Raw genomic sequence first — 14,587 nt, forward strand, 5'->3', positions numbered from 1 at the left:
ATCAACTACTCCTTTTGGTTGCATGGGGTGGGACCCGAGAGCCCCCTTCTCACGCTTTTCTCCCCCATGTGCTTCTGCCCAGGCCCCCGCCAAGCCCATCAGGCACCATCACCGCAGCCTATGGCCAGCCTCAGAACCACTCCATCCCAGTCTACGAGATGAAGTTTCCCGATCTGTGTGTATACTGAATCCAGAAGGCAGAGCTCCTCGGCGGAGTGGGGTCTGAGGGAGGGGCTAGCCTCACAACCCACCCCTGTGACCTGGAAATGGAACTGAGATGTCAGAGAAAAAGCAGCTTGGTTGGCGGCACCTCCCCAGCTAAGCAAGGGGGAGCCTTGGGCCCCCTCTCAGCCCTCCCACTTCCTCCTCATCTTCCCTGAAGGAGATCAGCCTCTGGAGCCAATAAGCATCTCACCTGCCCTTTGTCTCCGCCTTTGTGTCCGCCAAGAGCTGAGAACCATGGGAGGGCTGGGGCGTACTCTCCGGAGGGAGACAGGGGTCCTGAGAATCCCCTGCTTGCTGTAGGTCGGGAAGGGCTTTCATGGGGGTGGGTCTGGGGGGCACAGCTGCCGATCCCCCGGGAGGGAACTAGACAGAGACATGGACGACAGTCAGGACGATGCAGGACGAGCTGCCAGCTGCTCTGGGAAAGCAGTGCTGTGCAAGGTTGGGAGGCAGCTGCTGTCTTCCAGAGCATTCTCCCTCTGCCTGGAGGCCTCCAGCCTCTCCTCCTTTCCACGCTCCTGCTTGCCCTGCTGGTTGTGTTCTTGTGATTCTTTCTATTATTAATTCACGTCAAGCCCTTCCAACAGGAACTGCAGTCAAGACACCATGCACGGCAAGAAAGGATAAAAACCCAGGATGGGCAGCTTGGGCCATAGAAGGGACTGGCTCTCCCCGGGCGAGGCCTGCCCCCTGTAGAGGAGCGGCAGGCAGAAATGGGCAAGGCCACGTCCCCTGTTAAATCCTCTCACCTCCCTCATTGAGAGGGAGCTTGCTGGGTCCCCCCACAGTTCTCTTCCTTCTGGATGTTTCTCTAAGTTGAGTTTTCTCTCTGATGCCTTTCTTCCTGAGGATCCTAGCATGTTTCTATTGCCCCTGAGTTGAGGGAGGGCAGAATGAGGTAATGTTTCAAGAAAATCTGATTCTATGCATCTCAAAAGGAAGAGGAATTGTGAGGGCCCCCGGGCCTGCCCACTTCACTTCCTGTGGCAGAGGCTCCCAGCCTGACTTGGGAGGGGGCAGGGGAGAGGCTTATGAAGATAGCATTTCGCATCTCAGGGATGTCAGAGTCAACCTTTTGGATGTTTCCTTCAAGGAAAGAAGGATCTGGCATCCAATATTAGAATGATCTCTTCGCTTTTTGGACAAAGTCAGGATATCAGCGCCAACTGGAAAACTTGAGGCTTGGGGAGAAGCAATGGGGACCCCTTTGGGTTCTGGCTTTCCATCTTTGCTGAGCGCCCTGCCTATCTATGTGCAGAGGCAGAGCTAGAAGGCCTTTCGCCATGTTCTCTCCGTCCCCCTCACCCATCCCCCCTCCAGGAGTCTTTGTCCCTCCGGAGCCTCCTGGGTCTCCTCGCATGGCAGCACCCAATGGTCCCAAATAGCCCCTCTCTTGTCTCCCAGGAAAACTTCCCATCACTTTTCTGAGCTGATGGAACTCGCAGGAAGGTGTGAATGGTCAAATGATTCCTCCTTGGAGAATTTGCTTTTTAAAAAGAGGGAGCATGAGATTTCTTGACCCAAAGGAATCCCTTTTTAGGGTACAATTTTAGGCTGTGTGGTGAAGGGCCAGAAGCAGGATGTTTCTGCTAAGGGGAAGGGACTTCGTGGGACACCCTCTGGTCACACTGGTGCCCACAGCCCTGCACAGATACACAGTGAAATCCTGGGTATAAGGGTAAGTCGGTGTATTTTCCCAGAACTGGGAAAACCTTAACATGTGCATTTTCCCATTACGTGTGCAATAACTATTTTGAATAGGGGGGCTATCTGACACTTATCCTGTAGTTTCCACTCAGGTCGGTGCCTCTGTGCTAAGGGCCTGTGGCTTCTGGATGGCCTGCATGATTACGAGACCCAAGGATCTCTGCTGCTGCTCCCCACCCCTCTCCCACCTGTGGCTTTTGGCTCTGGCTCTTAACTAGTGCTCAGCCCAAATTTATAAAGCATGAACTTTGACTTCCTCTTTACCTTTCTGTCTCTTTATTAAGAAACAAATTTTAAAATAAAATATGAAGGCAAATGACCTTTGGAAGAAACTTTAAAGAAACTCTCAATCTTGAGCCACAAATGGGTCTTTCCTTACCAGATCTTTCCATCTGTATCCCCTGCTTGGCTTTGATGAGAAACCCTATTTCTTTCTTGTGTCCACTTGACTTTGGGGGTTAATTCATGGCAGATGCACCCTGGGACATACCCTCGGGGTCCTGGCCCTGGGACTGGGATGATGTGGTGCTGGAACCTCTTTCTAGACCCAGCACCAGAACCAGAGATCTGTAGGCCCACCGGATGCCCCTCCCTCTTCCGCCCTGGGAATGGAGTGAAGAAGCAGGTGCACAGTTACCATTCTTCTTCCTACACTCACCCCTGTCTCGGTCCACAGCAGCTCTTTCCTTACCTCACCAGGGCTTAGCAAAGATGCGCTTCTTTTAGGGGAACTAGCCATTTCTTGAGGGACGTCTTCTCAGTTTCAATTTAGAAACTTACATTCGGTAGAATACTGGATTGCCGGCTAACAGGAAGTAGGACCTGGATCCTAGCCAGATAGGCCTCAGAGTCAGAAACCATAATGTGACTTATCTCGATTACTCCGTAAATTGCGGAGTGTCCTTCACACCCATACTCCCCTCCCGTGAGCCCAGGGAGAGGGGCAAAGCAGACTGTGATGGGCACCCAGGCCCCGGGCTTAAAGTCACTGCTTACTGCCTTCCGAGCCCTCTGGTGTCTGGCTGCCCTGTGTCACGTGACTGACAACTGCATCCTGCCTCTCTCTGTCTGGCTTGAGCCAACAAGCCCATCCAAAGCAGCGGCTCCTGGGAGCCACAGAGGACTCTTGCTTTGAGGCCACGGTGCAGGGCTGGTCACCACTCTTCACATCACTTAAGGCATGAATGTATTTGAGACTTTAAAGGTCCTGTTAATTTGGCTGAATCATGTAAGTGGGTAAGAAGCAGCTCAGCAGACAGTCCCCGTAGGATCCTGGAGGCTCCTTGTTTTCCTTTCAGTGGGGTCCCTGGTGCCCTGTGCCCGCTCCCACTTTCCCCTCTCTGAAAAGCAGAGATAAGTGGTTCTTTGACTCCTAAATGCCTCCTCACCAAAGGAGGAGCCCAAGGAAGTGAGAAGAATTAGAAAGGTGCTCCCTCGGATGCTGTCTTCTGTCCAGCCTCTCCCACAGACGGATGGGCAGTGAAAAGTGGGCAGGGACCACCCACAGTGCTGGAAGGAGAAGTACCAGGACCACACACACACGCTGCCCTTTGCCCTGGGTGGCCTGGGTCCCAGAGAACATGTTTCAGTTGACCTAAGAATCACAGCAGCTTGGGGTGCCGTGAAACAGCTCAAAGCCAGACCTTAGGGCTTCTCTTCCCTGCGGCATGATAGTTTCCTGTTGCTGTTACACGGTCCTCCGGCCTTCTGACCTGGTCACACAGAGGGTCACCGGGAAGTGAGGCTGTTTCTTCCAATCCTTTTCTGTGACCATAAAATGGCAACTGGCCTGTGGGGGTCTCTGGGGAAGGAGAAGGCCTGCATGTAAAGCCGAGTATTAAGTTTAAAGGAAGATAGGAAAGGGGCGCCTGGGTGTCTCAGTCGTTAAGCATCTGCTTTTGGCTCAGGTCATGACCCCAGGGTTCTGGGATCGAGCCCCGCATTGGGCTCCCCACTCATTGGAAGCCCTGCTGCTCCCTCTCCCACTCCCCCTGCTTGTATTCCCTCTCTCCATGTCTCTCTCTCTCTCTGTCAAATAAGATCTTTAAAAATAAAAAATAAAGGTAGACAGGACAGCTCACGAGAGCAGATCAGGCCTGCTTTCCCTAACCCACAGACCCTGGCAGGCAGATCCTGCTGAAACATGGTATCTTATGGTGTCTAAGGAGGTTTAAGGTCCTGTGCTGCTGCTCCATCCCCAAGAAATCTTCCGGTTAAAGTGACCCTACGTCTGAAGATTGCAGCAGGATGGTCATGGTGGGCCTGGCCAGCTGAGGGGGTGGGGAGGAGACACGGACTGTGGATGGGGTTCAGTGGCCCATTGGGGACAGAGGGCAGTTTTCTGGGCTCTCCTTTAGCATGGCCAGGTTGACCTGGTCTTTCTCCTTCAGGGTACCTTGGGGCCTCAAGCTATCCCCTTCCCCTTCTGAGCTCTTCCTCCGTGACTGTCGGTTCTGGCCTGTGGAGTGCAGAGCTGGAAATCCACAATACTACGGCATTACACGTACATCACGACATGTCTGTGTCCACTTAGACCCTCCTGACCTGGCTGAGAGTGTGTGTGCCCACGCGCACACACGTGTGTGCAACATAGTTGATAGTTGACAATATATGTACGTAACAGCTGACGTATTTATGTGGGAGCACAGAATTAGTGCCTGTGGCAGTTTTCTGTATTTTAAACTCATTGAGTCAAATTAGTTTTATTTCAAGGAAGGGGAAAGAGGGTGGGGGTAAGGGGGGATTGTACGAAGAAGGACTCTTTAGCGAGATTATTCTCTAGGACTATTAGTCATGATTTCCCAATGAGTCTTCATGATGCCCTTTTCAAATAAATGTTAATGTTGTCACCACATGGTTGTGTATTTGGTTTCTTTAAAGTAAATGGTTTTGGGGGGATGCAAACAGGATCTGAAAATACCAACATTAACTACTGCCATTTAGCCGCCTCCACCTACCATTACTTTATGCACCTAAAAAGGAAGGAGAGTAGGGGAAAAGATGCTGCCCAGATGTAAACACCAGGCTTGGGATTCCCAGCATGGGAGCATTCTGATGGGAGAGCCTAGGCCATTTCTTCTTCACAGCGACTAGACGCTAGCCCCATTATATAACCCACCATAGGGGAGATTTTAGGCTTAAAGAATAGGGCCTTCCAACTCCCTTTACAGAGGATTGCTCAGAGTATGTTCCAGTTTTCTTTAATTAGGAACTCCTAGAGCATCAAAATATGGGGATCTCTGTGCACGTGCCATACACAAATGTTTCCCAGTGGGATTTGATCTGTGCCATCCACTGCTACGTCTAATTGGCATATATGTGTGAATCTCTGTGTGCATGTGAGTATTTGTGTTTCTTGTGAATTGTCAGTGTGTGTGGCTGTAAATCCATGACCCAGCATTATACAAACACTATGGGACATCTGAAAGAAAAACAGGGGTGCTGGGCTTGGAGTCTACTTAAAAAGAAAAAGAAGAAAGAAAGAAGGAAAAAGACACAACCCCATGCCTTTGCCCCATGGCCCATGAAATCTGACATTGAGAGCAAATTGGGGTGGGGTGACTTTTGGCTCTTGAACCAGGGAATGTAAGGAAAGCAAGATTTTGTATACATGAATCTGAAGAACTTGTATATGGTGGGTTGGGAAGGAAACAGACTGGAGACAAGGACATGGGTTGGTTAGGAAGCTGTTGGTATAGTTGAGGCCGAGCACTGAGTATAATAAAGAGAAAAGCTGTGGCTAGGCAACATGGGAAGGGGTCTGGGCATAGCTAGGGCAAGAAGACAGAGCCATGAAGGCTGGAGCCTAAGGGTCTAAAAGAAGCATCTGTGTATGTTGTGCTGTATTTGTACAGGTGTGTCTCCATGGCAGGGGGCGGGGTGTGTCTATGTAGGTTAGAACAAGTGTTTGGGGACATTTGTGAGTAGCCTGAGAGAGCAGCCAAGTCCGAACTGTCAGCCACCCTCAGCTGTCACACGTAGCCTCTCAGTGATAAAAAGATCACATCTCTTTTCTCATTAATCCTCACACTAGGAAGGGGTGGGTGGATGGATGAGAGAACCAAATCTTGGAAAAGTAGAGACACTTGCCCAAGGTCACACAGATAGCTGGATTCAGGGAGGTGTTACCACAGCTTCCCACGTCACAGCCCACAACAGTGAGCTTCAACCAATGTTGGGCTGGTTCTTAGACGTGTTAAAAAGAAAACCGCAGGCCCCCAGAATGGCATCAGCCAAGTCACCAAACTGGGGCTTAATACCTTACCTAATTGCACCCTCCCCCAGAAATGTAAATCTAGTTCCTTGATCAGGAATTTCCTGGTAAGCACCAATCAGGTAATCTGTCACACGGGTCCTTTCAATTTGCTGCCCACCCCTCTCAACGTGCAACCGTGCACACCCGCCATGCACACACACATCACACACCCCCACCCCAAAGATTAGGTAGTCAGCATGAGACACCCCCCCCCCCCCCGCTTTTCCCTCCGAGGGAAAGACCTTGCCCTGAACAGTTCTTTTCCTAATCATCTTCTCGCCCAACCCTCCTTCCTATAAAAACCTTCCATCTTGTACAATCACTCTGAGCTTCCTTCTACTTGCTAGACGGGATGCTACTAGACTCATGAAACAATAAAGCCAGTTAGATCTTCAGATTAACTCAGCTTAATTTTTGTTCTTTCATAGTGGGGAGCTCCTACACGATTCCCCTAACACCCATGGGGTGGGGGTACATCTTCTCTTCATTCCCACTGTGTCCTAGAAAATACACTTCCACGTGGTCACATGGAAACCACTGTCCCTCCGATCAGTATATGCTGTTCTTTTTTTGATGGGTATGTATTTTTATTTTATTCGCCCCGTGGACATTCAGAGCCGGAGTCAGATGTGAGACTGGAAAGGTTTTATTTCCTAACTACAGACAGCTTGAAGAGGCTGACTATGGGGCCGTCACGGCCTGAGCGAGGAGCACACCCAGGCCGGGAGGCGGTGGGAAGGCAGGCGAGGAGAGGTCGACTTCCTGGGCGGAGAGAAGCCTCTGGCCCCGCGGCGCCCTCACTGGCCCTTCTTGTGGGCGTTCTTGATGATGGCGTTTTTGAACAGCGTCACCAAGGGGGTCTGGCTCTTCTCGGAGGTCATGAAGCCGCCGTAGCGCTTGTCCTTGGGCGGGCTGCCCCAGCGGAAGTGCTCCATCTTGTAGGGCCCGTCGTCCTTCTTCTCCGCCACCTCGGCCTCCGCCACCAGGCCGTACTCCAGGTCGGCCAGGGCCGCCAAGCCCTCGGCCGCGCCCTCGGGGCCGAGCGCCGGCTCAGGCCGCTCCCCGGCCAGCTCTCTCTTGAACTCGAGCGGGAAGGCCTCGGCCGACTCGTCCTCGGCGCCGTTGGGGTACACCTTCACCGGGCGCCGCTTCTTGCCCACAGGCTTGCCCCAGCGGAAGTGCTCCATGGAATAGGAGCGCTTGCCCTCGCGGGGGCCGTGCTCGCTGCCATCGCCGAGGAGCTCCCGGCCGCCCGCGGGCAGCAGGGCACGGCCTTCGCCCACGGCGACCTCCTCTTCTTCGCGTTTCTGGCCCGCGCTGCCATTGCGGGGGCCAAACCGGTCCCAGCGGAAGTGGCCCATGACGTACTTCCGGGGGATCTCAGTCAGCGGCTGCTCGTTGCCGCTGCGGGGGAGCACAGGCGTCTGGGCCAGGAGGTCAGGCTTGCAGGCCCGGATGCACGCCTGCAGGGGCGAGCGGGGGGGGGGGCGGGGGGGGCCTGGTTAGGGCAGCCTTGGCCCATGGCCCGCAGCCTAGAAGCCCGCGCTGCGCCTGCGCCCTGCGCGCCCGCGGCTCTCAGCACGTGCCGGCAGGACCTGGGGCCTCGGCAGCTGCCGCCTCCCTGGCGAGGACAAGGATGTCTGACCCCCGGTCCTGTTGGCGCCCGCGGACGCCTGAGACCTATCGCCTCTTCTGGTCCCTGTACTCTTTGGTTCTTCTGCCTGGCAGCTACAACAAATACCCCCATCCCATTCGTGGGTTTACTTCTCCCAGAGCTTTAGTGAGCAGGGTCAGTGTCTTACCTTAGTGTATACACACTGATCAAAAAATGGTCAATGGTGGTCATCTTTGGCACTTAATGAATACTGAATAAATTAAATAAATAGATATGCTTCTGTGTGAGTCCGAGAGGGGCATTGGGCTGAAATTTGGGGGAGATTTTTTTTTAAAGATTTTATTTATTTGAGAGAGAGAGACAGAGATAGCAAGAGAGCATGAGTCGGGAGGAGAGGGTGAAACAGGCTCCCTGACGAGCAAGGAACCCCATGTGGGGCTCCACCCAGGACCCTGGATTTATGACCTGGGCTAAAGGCAGCTGCTTAACTGACTGAGCCACCCAGGCACCCCTGAAATTTGGAGGAGAATCTATTCAGATGAGAGAAATAGAAGTCTGGCCTTTAGAGCCTGTATTTCCAATAATGTCTCAACCTTTCCCCATGATCTGCACACCTGACTGATTCCCTACCCCAGCCATCTCCCTGTCCCATGCCTCAAAATTCTTCCCATGCCATCTGGCACTTTCTTTGGTTCTTTAAAATCTTTTGAGCTGATCCAGTACTTTCCCCAATCAGTGAGCTTTGGGAGGAAGTAGTTCCCTTCCCTGTCACCTCATTCTAACTGGAGGGAGAAGTAAACAACCAGGATTATTTCCATTGCTTGGGTCAGGGAGGATATGTCTCTGCTCTCTGTGAGCAGACAACTCCACTATGGTACACATTTGTCTGAGAGAATGACCTATAGCCTGCAGCCTTGATTTTTCAGTTACTTGGGACTGCAAAGGAGGAAACAGAAGGATCCCACCCACTCTGCTGAGTTGGGAATTTCATACTCCAGGGATTTAGAATTATGATGCTGCTGAACAGTGGAAAGTAAAAGCTATCTCACACTCCTCTCCCCTGGACACATAACCAAGCAGGAGGATCAGAGAGGTAAAAAGACCTTGGCAAGTATCTATGACTCTTCAGTGGCAGAGCTGGGGCTAGAACTCTGACCATGGCCACTGCTCCTTCCCTGGTGGGCTCTCAGTAGGAGAGGCTGTGCAGTGGGTATCTCCAATCAACAGTCTCTTGGGTTTCTCTCTGACCTAGAACTGACGGAATTCCCTGGGCTCTTTCTGTTTTGTACTGTATGTGAAACCTCTGTGTTTCTGAACTCTCTCTCTTCATTCACCATAACTAACTTCTTCATGGACAAAGCACACAGAATGTAGTGACGTTCATTCTACCCTCACCAGGCAGGTGCTGGCAGCCGGATGAAACTCATCCACTGATACTGGCAGTGTGTCTTTTAGTCCTTAACTTGGTATAATTTCTCATTTATGCCTCTTAATAGACACACACACACACACACACTCTCTCTCTCTCTCTCACACACACACACACACACACACACACACACAATTCCATTGGCACAAATGGCTTTTACATGCTTCTGGAAAGGCTGCAGGTCAGTCCTCCAGAAAAAGAATAAGACATTTGGCAGTTAGAGGAAAATGGCATCGGGTTTTTCCTTCTCCTGCTAGAGAAGATTTGCAGTACCACCTCACTGACTTTATAATTGGTGGTAGAAAGGGAATGAAAATGTCAAGTGATACAAGGTTATAAGGAATAGTAAGTCTAAAAGATTGAAAATGTAGAATCAATAGTGGAAACAGTTATTATTACTGTTACTATCATTGTTATTATTTTAACAGCAATATCGCTAAATAGCTAAAATCGAGTGGTCTTCATACAGGAAGATAAGGAAGGAAGATAATTAAGTAGAAACTGTGGACCGACCCCCATCTCCCTGAAGCTGCTTCCTCCCCTCCTTGGCTCAATTCTGACTTTACCCTAGAGATCTGTTCCTACCCTGCCCTGAGTTACCCATATCTCTGGGAATGAACTTCCCCTTCCCCAGTCCCCTTTCTTATGTGCTGTCCCAGTCCCAACCACAGTCCCATCCAATGCCCAGACCAAGATGGCGGCCACAGCCCACATACCAGCAGGTTACTTTCCGTGGTGAGGTCCTGACACTGGCTGCTTTCCAGGCACCAGCCACTCACTTTCACAGAGGCCTGAAGCAGCAAGGCCAACAGCAGGGCCCCTGGGTGGCTGCAGCACGATCTCGGCATCTTCCAGGCAGGCTGAGGCTCTGCAGAGGCAAACAAGATTGGTGGGACCCCTGCAAGGAGCAGAACAATGTTGGCCACTGACCAGGAAGGACTGCGAGCCAATATTAACAACACATTCACTTGTGGAGCTCAAGGCTTTTTGAGGACAGGAGCAGTTCAAGGAGAAGTTTGGTGTGAGTTATGGTGGAGAGGAGGGGAGAAGGACCTGGGCAACCTATGTGCAATTTCCCCTTTGTCTCCTGTTAAAAATCAGACCCCAAAGAAGGTTAGGACTGGAGGCTATTTTAGGGATCATTTGTTCCAGGCATTATTTGAGAGATGAGGAAAATGAGTTCCAGAGAGGTAATAATTTGGATGTTCAGAACAAGCAAGGCTAAGTTCTCCTGTTTCCCTAAACTTTCTTATTTCACCACCTTCATGAAGCCATAGTTCTAACACTCCAGATCCAGGATGTTACTTGGGAAAGACAAGGGACTCTAAAATTCCTGCTCAAGACAAGTTTCCTCCTCCTCATCCACTAGGATCCTATCATTCTTCAGAAACTCTTGTTTCCTATGAATAGTAGGTTTGCGTAAAGGCAAATAAAACCTTTGGCCAATTTGGCCAAAATCTCAAGCAACATAATATGATGTCCTGTACACAAATCACTCAGATGATCACTATTTCTCAGATTCCTGCAGGTTTGAAGATATTTGTTTATTTATTTAAAGATTATTTATTTATCTATTTATTTGACAGACAGAGATCACAAGCAGGCAGAGAGGCAGGCAGAGAGAGAGGAGGAAGCAGGCTCCCTGTGGAGCAGAGAGCCCGATGCGGGCTCCATCCCAGGACCCTGGGACCACGACCCGAGCCGAAGGCAAAGGTCCCAACCCACAGAGCCACCCAGGCGCCCCTGAAGATATTTATTTTTAAAGCAGACCCCCATTCTTTCAAAACTGGCTCATCTTCTGTATAAATTACATATTGGACCTCCTCTTGTTCTCCGAGTCTCTCAAATGTAGTCTGAACTAGCTGGACTTGAAGATACTCTAAGTGTAGAAAAGAAAGAGGTGAACACACAAAACAGAAGAGAACTACCCACCCCCCAATGTGAAAACCCACCAAAGATACTTTGGGGGAAGTCAGCAATTACCTCTCAGCAGATGCTGAAGTCAAGAGGTCAAGATACAGTAAAGAAGGGAGCACTGGTGCTGCCCTTTGCCTCCGGTGCCCAACACTTTCCCCAGCCCTCTACTTCTCCCACTACCTTGTCTCCTTTCACCCCTCAACCAATTCAACTTCCAGAGTTGACCCTGAGTTTGGTCATTAGCTCAACACCAACCCACAATCATTTTGGGTTTCAAAAGAGTTCAACCAGCTGTAGAAGGACACCTAATTAAGTTGAGGAAAGCAATTCACGTTAAGGTGTGGATGGCTGATTTTCTTATCTGTCCTAGTGAACTTTTGCATTTTAAAATGTTTGCCTAAAAGAAATCTCCTATTTGTGGAGGGTAGCCAAATCTTTTTTCTGGATAAGGTTTTGGAAATGAAAGTTCTCTCTGGCTTTCATTGTCTAGTTCAGAAAGCATTTCCTTTTCTTTGCCCCGCCTCCACTCCTTCCCCCCCAAAGCTGAGCCAGGTCAGGGCTCCCTTCTTGAATGACTGCCAGGCACAACCTGAGTGACTTCAGAGCAGCCATTAGATGGCGCTGGCAGCCAGTCAGCTGGCCCATGAGTGCCTCAGGTTGAAGGGGCAAACAGGAGAGCATCAATCAACCTTGGTGTCCAGTCTTGACCAGGGGCAGGCTGCTCCAGTTCAAGAATGGAGCCCAGATTTGGTGGGTAAAGCAATTTAGATTAAAGCTCTGAGGCCAAACAGCACACTTGGGTCAGACTTACAAGAGAGGCAGAAAAATGGACATTACATATCACCGTGGGCAAGTGTAAAATAACATCTTAATAAAGAAAGAAGCAACATCATACAGATCTGGCAGTCCCCTCAACTATATTTCAATTCTCCTCAAGGCTGGCCATTCTGGGATGATTTCCATTTTCTTACAACCTACCTCATGATTTTAGGACTGAGAAGCCCCAGAGAGCATTTCTTCTCTCTCTCCCCAACTGACTGTCTGTGTCATACAACATGGTAACAGTCACACTGCCCACCCTCTCAGCATTCCATTCTATTGCTAAAACATTAGTTTCTGGAAAGCAACTTGATTTCTTTTTGCTTATGTTTATTTTCTATTTTTTTTAATGAGCAAATATTATATTGTGTCCCTTTTTTCAAGAAATAGAGAAATGGGAGATGTCAGATGTTGTGCTTTTGGTAAGTAGGGATTGTGTTATATATGATCAATAATTGAAAATCTTGGGAAAATAAATAGAAATTTGTAATTTACTAATCTTGACATTAACTTTATAACAGAACTATACTTATTAGAACTGCATATATGTAGGTGAATTCTCTTTGAGCTAAGCAAAACATTGTGTTTTTCGGTCTGAAACTGGACACTGGTCATGCCCTTCTATAAAGATTAGAGGAACAGAGGTGCAGCGTTTTCTCCTTTCATCATGATACACACATATCAAGTCCTAAAACGAAAGTGTCAAAAGAATATTGTCATTAAATAACGTGTAACCTGTGCATATGCTCACAATTAACAAAATAAATGCATACTCGTACTTTCCTTGGCTTTTTCCAGCCATTCTGTGAGAACCACCACCTCCCCATTTATGTGCGGAAAACTAGGAGAATCCAAATGTCCTGCAGACTCTCCCTCCTTCACTGGAAACCTACCTTACCTAAGCCTCTATCAGCTCAAAGGGCTGCTTCTGCCCTGCAATCTAGGGTCTTCAGGATTAAAGGTCCACTCTGTTGTCCCATTGAGGGCACACACAGATGGTGGTTCAGAACCTTGGACAGTTCCCACACCGGCCACCTCGTTTTAACCCTAGCTGGGTCTTTCAGAGGAGACCCGCGTCTGGACGGAGCTCAGCCACAACGGGTGCACTATCGTGCGCAGAGAAACAAGGATTCAGAGGTCTGGATCTAAAGAAATCTGGAATGCAGGGAGTTTATGGTAACTTCTAGCTTTTACTCTCCCGTTCTCATTTCCGACATTAATTTGCTCTACAGTACATGGTAGCTTTTAAGAAGTGACACCTACCCAAGAAAATCGAGAGGAAGAGGAGCCAAAAGGCGGGGCTTTACCGAGATCTCCCCAAGAAGGCTGTAGAAATCTCGGGAGTCCTAACAGCCCAACTCCCCGGGGAAGACGCTCTCGCCCGCTCTTGGAAGGCACTGCTTTCAGCGCCGCAGCCGTTTTCCCACCATCCGGAGGCTGCCCCCCTCTGCACCTCTGCGGGCGGCTTACCACGCCGCCCTCAGTAGGGAAAGTTTTGGGAAGTCAGGACCACAGCGAGCCAAAGGCGCCTCAAGTCAGCGATTGGGAGCCGGGCAAAAGCATCCCGGGGCCCAGGGACAGGGATGCCGGCTAAGAGCGAGGTTCCGTGCTGCTATACCCTTACCTGTTGCAGAGAGGCTGCGTTCTGGGCGACTTCTGCTGCGCCGGGCGAGGATGCTCGGCGGCCCGGTTAGGTGACTTTTCTTCCTTCCTTTCTCCTCCTCCGCCTCCGCCTTGTCCGGGTCGCTCTCCTCGGTCCTTATATACCCGCCGGGCTCGCCCTGGTGGGCAACGGACGTGAACTTCCTGGCAGCGTAACAAGCAACTCCCCCGACCATGAGAAGGGGGGCCGTAGGGCTCAGGAGGGGGGTTTCCCGGTAGGGGCTAGCGCAAGGGCATACGTGCTGGGGCAGGGGTCGGGTCTCTGTCCCCGGAGGCTGGAATTAACACCGTCCTGCTGAAGGGCGCACCTGGCAGCCATCAGGAAATAACTTAATTAAGGATGGTATTGGGTCTCCAGTTAAGACAAGCAGGCGGCTTATCACCCCGGTGTGGAGTAGGCCTGGAGCAACGGCTGAGGTAGTTGAGGAGAGGGTGAAGTTACTTGTGTGCGCGCTTGGACTGTCATTTGCCTCGTTCACACTTGAAGGTAAATGTCCCACAAAGGGGAGTGCGTCTGCAATGCCTCAGATTTCCCCAACGTTTGGAAACTGTGATGAAGATGTTATGGGGAATCGCAATCCCTCTGCTCCAGTTTAGGAGTGCGGGGCAGCAAGGTGTGGTTGTGGGGGAGGGGTGAGTTCACTCATTGGGTAGAGGCCCGGGAAAGTTGCCTTCTCGGAGGTGTGAACTGCAAGCTGCATTGTCCCTCCTGGGGTCTAGTCCAGAGCAGGCTCCTTCCTGTGCCCCAAATCCCGAGAGAAAGGTGTTGTTAACCTTTTATTATTAGTGGGGGAGAGGAAGGGGGTGCTCTGGGAAGAGCAGCTGAAGTACTTTTCCTGTGGCCTCTACCTTAACCTGGAGTAAAAGAGAAACAAATTGAGGAGTCACGGGGTGGTGAGAGGGAGGGCTGGAATGAAACTGAACTTCAGATCAAGGTGCTTATTTTATTTTATTTTTC

General features: G+C 50.5%; 2 protein-coding genes across 4 annotated transcripts in view; one reads left to right on the forward strand and one right to left on the reverse strand.

Moving 5' to 3' along the window:
- The window catches only part of EFR3B (EFR3 homolog B), an 88,810-nt gene extending 84,026 nt beyond the window's left edge, over positions 1 to 4,784 (forward strand). For all 3 annotated transcript variants that reach the window (XM_082745068.1, XM_082745069.1, XM_082745070.1), the window contains exon 23: positions 83 to 4,784. In XM_082745068.1, the coding sequence (XP_082601194.1) occupies positions 83 to 188 (106 nt within the window). In that variant the 3' untranslated portion in view covers positions 189 to 4,784. The remainder of the gene's footprint in view (positions 1 to 82) is intronic.
- Positions 4,785 to 6,817: 2,033 nt separating this feature from the next.
- Positions 6,818 to 13,687, reverse strand: POMC (proopiomelanocortin). The gene is made up of 3 exons (XM_082743034.1): positions 13,592 to 13,687; positions 9,948 to 10,099; positions 6,818 to 7,650 (listed from the first exon to the last, which is right to left on the reverse strand). The coding sequence occupies exons 2-3, from the start codon at positions 10,077 to 10,079 to the stop codon at positions 6,985 to 6,987; spliced, it is 798 nt and encodes a 265-aa protein (XP_082599160.1). The 5' UTR covers positions 10,080 to 10,099; positions 13,592 to 13,687; the 3' UTR covers positions 6,818 to 6,984.
- Positions 13,688 to 14,587: the final 900 nt, after the last annotated feature.

The sequence above is a fragment of the Mustela nivalis genome (genome assembly GCF_964662115.1).
Source record: "Mustela nivalis genome assembly, chromosome: 8".
Lineage (NCBI taxonomy): Eukaryota > Metazoa > Chordata > Mammalia > Carnivora > Mustelidae > Mustela > Mustela nivalis.

What these genes read in the sequence shown, in the direction of transcription:
- POMC (XM_082743034.1), bottom strand. Translation starts at nt 10,079, where the DNA reads ATGCCGAGATCGTGCTGCAGCCACCCAGGGGCCCTGCTGTTGGCCTTG. An exon ending in CCACGGAAAGTAACCTGCTG is followed by an intron (nt 7,651 to 9,947) that starts GTATGTGGGCTG and finishes TCGCCCCTGCAG; the next exon opens with GCGTGCATCCGGGCCTGCAA.